This window comes from Oncorhynchus clarkii, chromosome 14 (assembly GCF_045791955.1).
Source record: "Oncorhynchus clarkii lewisi isolate Uvic-CL-2024 chromosome 14, UVic_Ocla_1.0, whole genome shotgun sequence".
Taxonomy (NCBI): Eukaryota; Metazoa; Chordata; class Actinopteri; order Salmoniformes; family Salmonidae; genus Oncorhynchus; species Oncorhynchus clarkii.
In genome coordinates this window covers 26375968-26387553 of record NC_092160.1, presented here as the reverse complement: position 1 = coordinate 26387553, position 11586 = coordinate 26375968, and the positions used below count along the sequence as shown (strand labels likewise).

Here is an 11586-nt window from a genome sequence, read left to right as displayed (position 1 = left end):
CCGAAAATACCGTGAATCAACGCTCAGCAAAATTTTTATTCGGTTATCTTGCAGACAGTACTTGTCGCATGGAAGTGACGTATTTTTTTTTTGTCATGGCGGCAGAAGGCTCGGATTCAGAAGACCTGAACACCAACGGGCTAATGGAGGCTCCTTCAGGTTGTAAAAACATGAAATAATCTAAATATATTCACGAAGTTATTCAATGGTTCATATGTATAGTCGTTTGTATCTTTAATGTCAGCTAACAGTCGCAACTACGCCTGTGAAAAGATGGCTGGCTAGCTAACGTTAACTAGCTGACATGGCTAATATGAGTTTACGTTGCGCCAACTGGAGAAACCGAAAGTTGCCTCCCCCTAGCAAGTACCAGAGTTAATGCACTAGCACAGGGTTGGGCAACTTTGATGGGGGGTGGGGGTCCACAATAAATCTGAACTCATTATGGGGGGCCTCAGTGGCTCGCGGGTCTGCATACACACATCCATACCTACACATGTAGTCAGAGCCGGTCCTAGCCTTTTGGGGGCCCTAAGCTACATTTTGTTACCCCCATCTTGTGAGCAAAATATTTAAACTTTTTCCACCAGACAGTGGATAGAGGGGGAGAAAATGACCTTTTTAAATACATTTCCTGCAATTCTACCAGGCTGGCCCCTGCTAAAAAAAAATATTGGTCCAGTGAAAGTCATCAATCTTTTAAGATCAATTGATTAGTCAATTTTGGAACATATTTTTCCATATGTTTTAAATAACTATATGTGTTGAGCTTGTCTGATGCTTTAAGCTTTTGATTAAATAAGACACCAATGCCTTGAGGGAACCAGAGATGTAGGTAACCTTAAGCTGACCCAACTCTTTCTTTCTGTTCCTGCTGGCTTTCGCCGATTCTGCCATTACTCTCCTGAAGTTTCCGGTAATAGGCTACACAAGGAGTCGGCAACCATGTAGCTTGCACTAGCGAACCTGTAACATTGTATAAAATATTCTGGGACCTCAGTTTCCCACCAGTGAGCTCAAGACGGACACAGTTGTAGGCTCACCGTAGCTGACGACCAGCACCTCAACTGTTTAACTGCTTGAGCTCCTGTTCCTCTTCTAGAATATTAGCTCAAAAGTATTGTGGAGATCCTGCAACTACATATAAACAATACCAGCACCCAAAATGAGTACCTGAACCTATTTCAGTCCATGACAAGCACTGATAAGTAATCAGGTAGACCTATTTTATGACGTTTCCACTGGATCAGAGCATGACCTTTTTTTCCCCCTTACACGCTGAGTGGTTATCGAAAGGGAGAGGGCTGGAAAGATTTTTTCAAATACATTGAGGAAGTAGTGTAATGCTCAATGGATGTAAAAACAGTCTTCGTTTGCTTACTATTTGATGTGAAAACATTACTTTGAGAAGCTCCACAGCTCATTAGTGGTGGTGCTTGAAGCCAATCAAAAATACTATACCCCATTTATATGCCTACATTTGTGCGCAGGCCAGGTAGCCTATAGGCCTACTTCTATGCATGCGTGTCCTTACTCAACATTGACATGAGCACTCCAAACAGAAGGCAATGACTAAATTGTGTTGTTCACTTCACATGTGTAGCATAGGTTGTGCGCTCTACAGTGTCAACTCTGACAATGAACTGTAAGACTGGAATAATATTGAATGCATTAACAGAAATTACCATAACGAAAGTAAGAAACATTGTAGATTAGGAATTACCGAGAAATGTACTACTGGTGATATATGATGGGGAATTGAAAGACACTAACAATCAAATGCAAACAATTCACACAATGAAGTTATGAAACAATGAATGTTCACAAATTGGTGGGAGAGAGCGCATTCTGGAGATAGAAGTGCATTGTGCATCTGGGTGCATGGTCAATCTGACGTCTGCATTGGCCATGCAGCATTTACGGTGATACGGCCTCAGCAAAAGACTGGGTATTCATACTTCTTGCGCTTCGCTGAGCAGTGCAGTTCTGTTGTCAAGGGAGTGAGTTTGTGTTTATACAGGATGTACCGCCCCCACACACACACACGTATATATGTAGCAGTCATTCAACCTACTCATTCAAGAGCTTTTCTTTATTTTGACTATTTTCTACATTGTAGAACATCAAAACTATACAATAACACTTATGGAATCATGTAGTAACCAAAAAATTGTTAAATCAAAATATATTTAATATTCTTTAAAGTAGCCACCCTTTGCCTTTGATGACAGCTTTGCACACACTGTCCATTCTCAACTGGCTTCATGAGGTAGTCACTGGAATGCTTTTCCACAGTCTTGAAGGGGTTCCCACTTATGCTGAGCACTTGTTGGCTGCTTTACCTTCACTCTGTGGTCCAACTAATCCCAAACCATCTCAAAAGGGTTGAGGTTGGGTGATTGTGGAGGCCAGGTCATCTGATGCAGCACTCCATCACTCTCCTTCTTGGTCAAATAGCCCTTACACAGCCTGGAGGTGTCCTGTTGAAAAACAAATGATAGTGCCACTATGCGCAAACCAGTTGGGATAACGTATCGCTGCAGAATGCTGTGGTAGCCATGCTGGTTAAGTGTGCCTTGAATTCTAAATAAATCACAGACAGTGTCACCAGCAAAGCACCATCACACCTCTTCCTCCATGAGTCTCACAAAGACACAGCGGGTAGGAACCCCAAATCTACAAATTTCGTCGGTCTAATATCTCATCAGACAAAAGGACAGATTTCCCCCAGTCTTATGCCCATTGCTCGTGTTTCTTGGTCCAAGCAAGTCTCTTCTTATTGGTGTCCTTTAGTAGAAGTTTCTTTGCAGCAATTCAACCATGAATGCCTGATTGACGTAGCAGCTGCTGTTGAGATGTGTCTGTTACTTGAACTCTGTGAAGCATTTTTTGGGCTGTTATCTGAGGTGCAGTTAATTGTCGATTTCTGAGGGTGGTAACTCTAATGAACTTATCCTCTGCAGCAGAGGTAACTCTGGGTCTTCCTTTCCTGTGGCGGTCCTCATGAGAGACAGTTTCATCATAGCGCTTGATGGTTTTTGAGACTGCACTTGAAGAAACTTTCAAAGTTATTGAAATGTTCCGCATTGACTGACCTTCATGTTATAAAGTAATGATGGACTGTCATTTCTCTTTCCGTATTCAAGCTGTTCTTGCCATAACATGGACTCAGTCTTTTACCAAATAGGGCTCTCTTCTGTATACCACCTCTACCTTGTCACAACACAACTGATTAGCTCAAATGCATTAAGAAGGAAAGAAATTCCACAAATTAACTTTTAACAAGGCACACCTGTTAATTGAAATGCATTCCAGGTGACTACCCCATGAAGCTGGTTGAGAGGATGCCAAGAGTGTATAAAGCTGTCAGCAACGCAAAGGGTGGCTACTTTGAAGAATCTAAAATATATTTTGATTTGTTTAACACATTTTTGTTTACTACATGATTCCATATGTGTTATTTCATAGTTTTGATGTCTTCATTATTATTCTACAATGTAGGACATGTATACTGTATATTTGCTACTGCTCTACTAAAAATATTTTGGTCGACCAACAGCCTATCGACCAGTCGACTATTTGGGGTCAGCCCTAAATTCTATACATTTAGAAAGTGTGGCAGTTTTAAAGCAACTTTGCTGCAAATCTACACATTTTGCCATGGGGTGGTGAGAAAATGTTTGCAGTTTTTAATATGATATCTGAGTGCAAGTGACTAACCAAATTCAATTGGGGCCCCGGGTCGATAATTCGACCATGATTACTACTTGCCTAAACATCAGCCCGTTACCATGGTTATCCCATGAATATCAGTCTGAAATAAGTCGCTGTAAAAAAAGACACAATGGTCTCTACAAGACAGAATGTTGAATAAAATTATATTTCCACTTACTTTACTGGTTGTATATGCTGTTGATCCTTTTGGCGGTAGGAGGTGGAGATAGGCTGTCCACAGGAAAACTTTGCGGTGCCAGTAGGTTATTACTTGTATTTTCAATCTGTTGACGCATTGCATGTGATGCACAATATGTAAACAAAAGCACGTTTCCTCGCAATAAGCTTGAAGTGTTTGCTGTTCGGTTAGTCTTGGCCATATTATGCAAGTGTTGGTCACATGTGAATTGCATCAGTATTGAAAATATGAACCAGAAATACAAATGATATACAGACCACCCAAGGTGGGGTTGATAATACTACTCAGTGGATATTTTGTCTAACATTCCTACTTGCAAAAGGACCAACCACACGGACAACCGGAAGTATCATTGTATTCAGCATTCTGACTTGTAGAGGTTGTGAGAGAGAACTTTTCTGATTCAAATGCAAATTTTTGCCCGACATAGAATTCTATGCAATTCAACTGTCTTCAGGCACGTTTACTACAAATTTAGATAGCTTGCCACTAGACTAATTTACCAATCTAAAAAATGTTAGCTGAAATGGGCTAATTGAGTGACTGACATAACAAGAAAAACTGCTGATGCACAACCACATTTTGAAATTGCCTTGTGTATTCTACGATTTTAACTCTCAACAGTAGGTTGAGACCCCGACTGAGTTCCAGTCAGGTCGCCAGTTACCCCTCCCTGCACTAGCTAGTACTTGCCAGGCCGGGTCTTTTATTATGGTATAGTAAGCTGATCTAACTACTGTAGATGCAGACATTAGTCGCATCATGCCCCCTGCTGCTCCGTCCCCGGCCATTGTTATGAGTGTAGTGATTTGTGTGTAGAACCTAGAAATACGAATGAATGATTGGCTAAAAACACCATCAGTGATTGGAATTCCCCTTATAATGGCAGTAATCTACATTTAATCTGTAAATTACATTTGATTAGGACTATGCGTCATTGAGCAGGCCAGCCATTTCTTTGTGTTATAGATAAAACAAATTCTTCCATGTGTAACTTTCTAAATTTCTCATTTAATAGCTCTGGAAGCCATGGAGGCTGTCCAACTTCCAACAGAGAATGAAGAGGCATCAGAGGAGAATGGTGGAGGAGGAGCCTCTGAGGCTCCAGAAGCAGCAGCTGCGACATCATACAACATGCCTCTGGCAGAGAATGAGGAGGAAGAAGACGGAGAGTTCCCTGCGGACTTTGACCGACTCTGGAAGCTGGCCCATGACAATCCACAGGACTTCTCTAGCTGGACTGACCTACTGCAGTACTGTGAGCAAGAGGTGAAAAGAGCTGAGGAGACAGACAAGACTCCTATTGCCATTTTGTCATACGCCTAAAGCTCTTCTGCATTAATAATGCATAGCTAACTATACCACTGTTCAGATGTGCACTGTTGAAGTCGAATTTGCAGCTAACCAGATTTCTAATTGTCCCCAGAGTCACATGACAGCGTCACGTCGGGCGCTGGTAGCCTTTCTGGCACGGTACCCACTGTGCTACGGATACTGGAAGAAGTTTGCCGACCTGGAGCGACGTGCTGGCTACACCAACAAAGCTCAGGAGGTATGAGGATGAGGTGGAGTGTGTTTGGCACATGGATGTGTGTCTTGTTATGTGGTCTGCTGACTGACATTTTTTATTGACAAAAAGGCACATTCTTCTCTCTCACAGTATGTAATGGCTTTAGTTCCATAACATTCATGTGTAATGTTGTTTTGTTGTTCCAGGTGTGTGTTCAGGGTCTGAAGGCCATTCCCCTGAGTGTAGATCTGTGGATCCACTACATTAACCTGCTACTGGGCACGCTCAACATGAACCTGCCAGAGTCCTCTCAGCGCATTCGCAGGTACACACTCCTATACTCTTTAACACACAGTACCACACTTATATACATTCAACACTAGCCAGCCTTTACTTTCAATATTAGCATGAACACTCCAAATCTTTTAATTCAATATTTATTCTCATTCACAGAATGAATGTTCAAATAAAGATATGGAGCCCTAACTCTTTTTTAAATAGATGTCAGATAGATAGATGTCAGATAGATAGATGTCAGATAGCCTGATCCCTGTCTCTTGTCACTTCTCCCCAGTGCATTTGAGGAGGCGGTGACGGCAGCAGGACTGGACTTCCACTCTGACCGTCTGTGGGAGCTGTACATCGAGTGGGAGAAGGAGCAGGGAGACATGAAGGCTGCCACTGGAGTCTACGACAGAGTCCTCAGAGTCCCCACTCAGCTGTACAGCAGCCACTATGAGAAGTGAGACTATACACATTCACAAACAGTACACTCTCTGTACTAAGAAAAACAGTAGAGCTTCAAATCAGTCAAAACTCTAAACTATAGGGCCTCCCAAGTGGCGCAGCGGTCAAAGGTGCTAGAGGTGTCACTACGGACCCTGGTTCGTTTCCGGACTGTATCACAACCGGCTGTAACCGGGATTATCATAGGGCGGTGCACAATTGGCCCAGCATCGGGAGGGGTTGGCCGAGGGGGCTTTACTTGGCTCATCTCGCTCTAGAAACTCGTTGTGGCGGGCCTGGCACCTGCAGGCTGACCTCGGTCGTCAGGTGAACAGTGTTTCCTCCGACACATTGATGCGGCTGGCTTCCGGGTTAAGCGGGCGGGTGTTAAGAAGCATGGTTTGGTGGGTCATGTTTCGGGAAGGACGCATGACTCAGCCTTCGCCTCCCGAGCCCATTGGGGAGTTGCAGCGATGAGACAAGATCGAAAAAGGGGGTAAAAAATATATCTAAAGTATAAAATCGTAACCTTTTATTAAATGATAGATTTTAATAATTATCAAACTCACTTCCCATTATGGACCTCATATTTGCTGACCTGGTGAAACTGATCCACTTTCTCCGTCCCTCCTATCTCTCTCTTACAGATTCAAGACTCATCTTAATGCCCATGCGCCCAAGGACGTCCTCTCAGCAGTGGAGTATGAGGGGTTGCTTGAGGAATCTAAACAGAGCCACAAGACTGAGAAGTCTGAGTTAGCTGAGGGGGAAGAGGAGTTACCACCTGGGGAAGAGAAGGAACCTACAGAGGTGGATTACAAATGACAAATCCCTAGTAGTGTTGGATTAAGATTTAACATGGCATTTACATGAGTGTCAGATGCTGCCAAAATAGCATAAAGTGGAGACATTTCAAGCTATGGAGTAAGGCTATGGTATAGGATCTTAACTTTGATTTTACACTGATTTAAAAGTCTGCCATCATAACTGTTATGTTATGTTTCACCCAATCAGGAAGAACTGATTCCGAAAATGCGAGAGCTCCTATTGGCTCGCAGAGAGAAGGTGTACCAAGACCTGGAGGGAGAGGTCAGGAAGAGGTGGAACTTTGAGGAAGCTGTGAGTTACCCCTGGCACACACACACATCCCTTCCATGTGCAACTCAGAAGCAATGATTGAAGCATGATACGCTATATATACAAAAGTATGTGGACACCCATTCAAATTAGTGGATTCGGCTATTTCAGTCACACCTGTTGCTGACAGGTGTATAAAATTGAGCACACAGCCATGTAATCTTCATAGACTAACATTGGCAGTAGAATGGCCTTACTGAAGAGCTCAGTAACTTTCAACATGGTACCGTCATAGGATGCCACCTTTCCAACAAGTCCGTTTGTAAAATGTCTGCCCTGCTAGAGCTGCCCCGGTCAACTGTATGTGCTGTTATTGTGAATTGGAAACGTCTCGGATCAACAACGGCTCAGCGCGGTAGACCACACAAGCTCACAGAACGGGACCACGAGTGCTGAAGCACGTAGCGCGTGACAATGGTCTGTCCTTGGTTGCAACACTCACTACCAAGTTCCAAGCTGCCCCTGCACAATAAATGTTTGTCGGGAGCTTCGTCAAATGGGCTTCCATGGCTGAGCAGCTGCACACAAGCCTAAGATCACCATGCACAATGCCAAGCATCGGCTAGAGTGGTGTAAAGCTTGCCGCTATTGGAATCAGGAGAAGTGGAAACGTGTTCTCTGGAGTGATGAATCACGCTTCACCATCTGGCAGTCCGACGGAAGAATCTGGGTTTGGCGGATTCCAGTAGAACGCTACCTGCCACAATGCATTGTGCCAACTGTAAAGTTTGGTGGAGGAGGAATAATGGTCTGGGGCTGTTTTTTAGGGTTCGGGCTAGGCCCCTTAGTTCCATTGAAGGGAAATCCACACAGGTGTCCACACTCTTTTGGTCAAGTAGTGTACTTTCATTGGTTGGAAACATTTACTTATCTTCTCTTCTGTTCCCATTCCTCCCTTCTTTCCAGATCAAGCGTCCATATTTCCACGTGAAGCCTCTGGACCGGACCCAGCTGAGGGCCTGGCACTCCTACCTGGACTGGGAGCTCACCGAGCTGGGGGGGGGCGGTGAAAAGGAGGTGAAGACCGAGACCGAACCAGAAGCCATGGAGGGCCAGGAAGAGGAGGAAAAGAAAGGGTCAAAGAGCAGTGAGATCGTTGCCGGGGGAGACCGGAGGGTACGGATCCTGTTTGAGCGCTGTCTGATTGCCTGCGCTCTCTACGAGGAGTTCTGGACCAAGGTAAGGAGGGGCTGCAGGGGTGTGTGTGTCAGTAACATGTTTGTATGTCAGTGTGACTAATGTATGCATGTTTTTCAGTATGTTCAGTACCTGGAACCTCAGAGTCTGGATGAGGCGCGGGGAGTGTTTCGGCGAGCCTGTGAGATCCACCTGGCCCACAAACACACCATGCACCTGCAGTGGGCCACCTTCGAGGAGAGGCATGGTGAGAGAGGAAGAAACACGTCACATTGTTCACCTTTTCACTTTCACCTCAAATGTGATACACAGGACACCATTACCCAGTGTTGTAGCCCACTCACGCCCTCCTCCCCTCCATCTCCTCCCAGGTGACCTAACAGAGGCACGGCGAGTGTTGGAGGCTCTGGAAACCTCAGTGCCGGGGTTGGCCATGGTCCGGCTGCGCAGGGCGGGGCTAGAGAGACGGGCGGGCCGGCTAGATGAATCTGAAGCTCTGCTCAGGGACGCGGTGGCCCAGGCCAAAGAGACACCTCACCTCCATGCGTTCTACTCCATCAAACTGGCCCGGCTGCTGCTGAAGCTCTGCAAGAACCCCAGCAAGGCCCGGGGAGTCCTGCAGGAGGCGCTGGAGATTAGCCCGGTGAGAGGAGGGGAGATAGATCTAAGAGAGGCAAAAATGAAAAGATTTAGGGAAAGGGGGATACCTAGTCAGTTGTCCAACTGAATGTATTCAACTGAAATGTGTCTTCTTTTTAACCCAACCCCTCTGAATCAGAGAGGTGCTGGGGGCTGCCATAATCAACATTCACGTCTTCGGTGCCCGGGGAACAGTGGGTTAACATCCTTGCTCAGGGGTAGAACGGCAGATTTTTAACATGTCAGCTCTGGGATTCAATCCAGCAACCTTCCGGTTACTGGCCCAGCGCTCTAAGCATCGACTAAAGAGGAAGGATCACATTTAAGATGCATTTGGGATTGAATATCAGGGATGGAACATGGAAAATAGTCCAGATCTAAACCTCATAGAAAATGTAACCTGTCAGAGCATCATTTATCATTGTTTGTTGTTCCCTCTTTAATGTCCCCTCTGTTTTCCAGGATGACGGTAAGCTGCACCTGAACCTGCTGGAGCTGGAGGTGTCCGGTGACCCCAGAGGGTCGGCCGAGGGGGTGCAGCAGTGCGTGGCGCGGGCGCTGGCCGCACCCCTCTCCCCACAGACCAAGATCCTCTTCTCCCAGAGGGGCCTGCAGTACGCTGAGGACTATGGGACCTCTGTGCAAAGGTCAGGGGTCATAGGATTGTTTGTTGTTTTTAGATACAATCAGGAACCCGGAGAAAATAAAACAAGCATTTTATTCTGCCCATATTTGATTTAATGGTATGAAATCAACCAACCAGGAGAAATGACTGTACTGTTGCTGTCCTATGGCCTGCAGTGTTCCAACAGTCTGAGGAGCATCACTTTACCATGTTTTAAATGACTGTACTGTTGCTGTTCTCTGGCCTGCAGTGTGCTAACAGTCTATGAGGAGCATCAGAAGCTACTGAAAGAGCTCGGCAACAAGAAGAGAGTGGCTGAGAACGGGTGAGATTATAACGTATCTATCAATATCATGCAAGGGTTTATACCTGTAAAATTGGGTGATGTTGTGACACATTTTTTTGTTGATCTGAAGCTGTTCATGGAGAAGCAAATGGGTAAACTGTTCATGGATTGGTTATTGACGCAGTTGTTATATTGATTGATCTGCAGAGACAGTGAGGACCCAGAGAAGATGAGTAAAGGAGAAGATGGCTCTGCTGTGCCCGCTCCACCACAGGCCCCTCCCACAATGCCCCATGTCCCCATGACGACACCACCTCCACCCATGATGGGTGGGGACATGAGTGCGGTTCATGCAGGCTATGGAGGATATGGAAGCTGGCATCAGGTATGACAGGGATGGTTACGCTGTACAAACTGGTACGAGCCAAATATCGTCTACATACGGTCTTAAACGATCAGTGCTTCTTTTGAAATTGAGCCAGATAGAGGAGAGACACTGAAGCTCTCAAAGCCAGTTCCACTGCTTTTTTTATTATTCCTCTCTAATCAGGGACTGATTTAGACCTGGGACACCAGGTGGGTGCAATTATCAGGTAGAACAGAAAACCAGAAGTAGTCCGAACCTCGTAGGGTAAGATCTGAATACCCCTGCACTAAAATGTTTAGAGAGCGGGTGTTCCTTCACTTGCCCTTTTTCAAAGTGTTCTTCTCCTCTTTCAGCAACCACAGTATGGGGGATACGGAGGCTACCAGCAAGCCTGGAACTACAATCAGGGTTACTACCCTCCCAGCTAAGGGGGAAGAGAACTCCTGTGACACACCAACTGACAGCAGGGGTTACCAGAGATGATTCAGCATTGACGACCCAGTGTTCACGTGTTTAAACTCCATGGATGCACCCCAAATGGCACATTATGCCCTATATAATGCACTACCTTTGACAAGGGCCCATAGAGCTCTGGTCAAAAGTAGTGAACTTTGTAGGGAATAGGGTGCAAACTCATATCTTTTATCAGGAACAGGGGTGGGACCTGTGACGTCTACTACTCGTTTGGTCTTTGAAAATGTGCTCTTGTACATTGTTTTAATGATAAACTATTTTTGTATTCTCTTCTACATGCAGCCCCTTTCATTTTAAGCAAAACCATCTCTCCATACCTCCTGTATTATTGTCATTCCAGAAGTATAGGCTAGTATTTTTTTCTAATGTACATAATGGTGTTTTATAGTTGTGAAGTCAAAGCTCTTTTCATTAACGAGCAGGTTAAGATCAATCTATTGTGTCCTTCATTCAAGTTTCTGCCCATTCGAGTCCTCCAGTGTCGTTGTCCTCCAGACAGAAGATAGGGAAGCCATGTTGTATGCAGGTGTACCAGTGCCTCTGGACTCACAGGTTAAGTAAAGAATAATAACTGAATAGGTACGCTGTGCTGTACCTAGTGGACATGTCTAAAACCAACAGCATCAGTCATGTTTGGTCAAACTTCAGAGTAGAAAACTGTTAAATGTTTGGCAAAATCCAGCACACAACTTTAGCCTTTTTTAATCACTGAGTTTTTGAAATACCATTCCATTTCTGTTGTGTTTTAGTGCATCCAATCCATTGTACTCAA

General features: G+C 44.9%; 2 protein-coding genes across 2 annotated transcripts in view; one reads left to right on the top strand and one right to left on the bottom strand.

Annotated features, from left to right (window-relative positions):
• Positions 1 to 11586, bottom strand: part of LOC139366464 (UBX domain-containing protein 1-like) — a 53293-nt gene that overhangs the window by 38074 nt on the left and 3633 nt on the right. The gene's annotated exons all lie outside the window — the stretch shown is intronic.
• Positions 79 to 11578, top strand: LOC139366463 (pre-mRNA-processing factor 39-like). The gene is made up of 14 exons (XM_071103964.1): positions 79 to 159; positions 4932 to 5182; positions 5340 to 5465; positions 5630 to 5748; positions 5998 to 6165; positions 6797 to 6959; positions 7164 to 7268; positions 8193 to 8465; positions 8544 to 8670; positions 8795 to 9066; positions 9525 to 9709; positions 9938 to 10012; positions 10181 to 10358; positions 10694 to 11578. The coding sequence occupies exons 1-14, from the start codon at positions 96 to 98 to the stop codon at positions 10766 to 10768; spliced, it is 2181 nt and encodes a 726-aa protein (XP_070960065.1). The 5' UTR covers positions 79 to 95; the 3' UTR covers positions 10769 to 11578.

Excerpts from the sequence above, each read along its gene's own strand:
- LOC139366463 (XM_071103964.1), top strand. The coding sequence starts at position 96 with ATGGCGGCAGAAGGCTCGGATTCAGAAGACCTGAACACCAACGGGCTA. Across the intron at positions 5,466-5,629 it reads ACACCAACAAAGCTCAGGAG|GTGTGTGTTCAGGGTCTGAA; the intron begins GTATGAGGATGA and ends TTGTTGTTCCAG. Across the intron at positions 6,166-6,796 it reads TACAGCAGCCACTATGAGAA|ATTCAAGACTCATCTTAATG; the intron begins GTGAGACTATAC and ends TCTCTCTTACAG.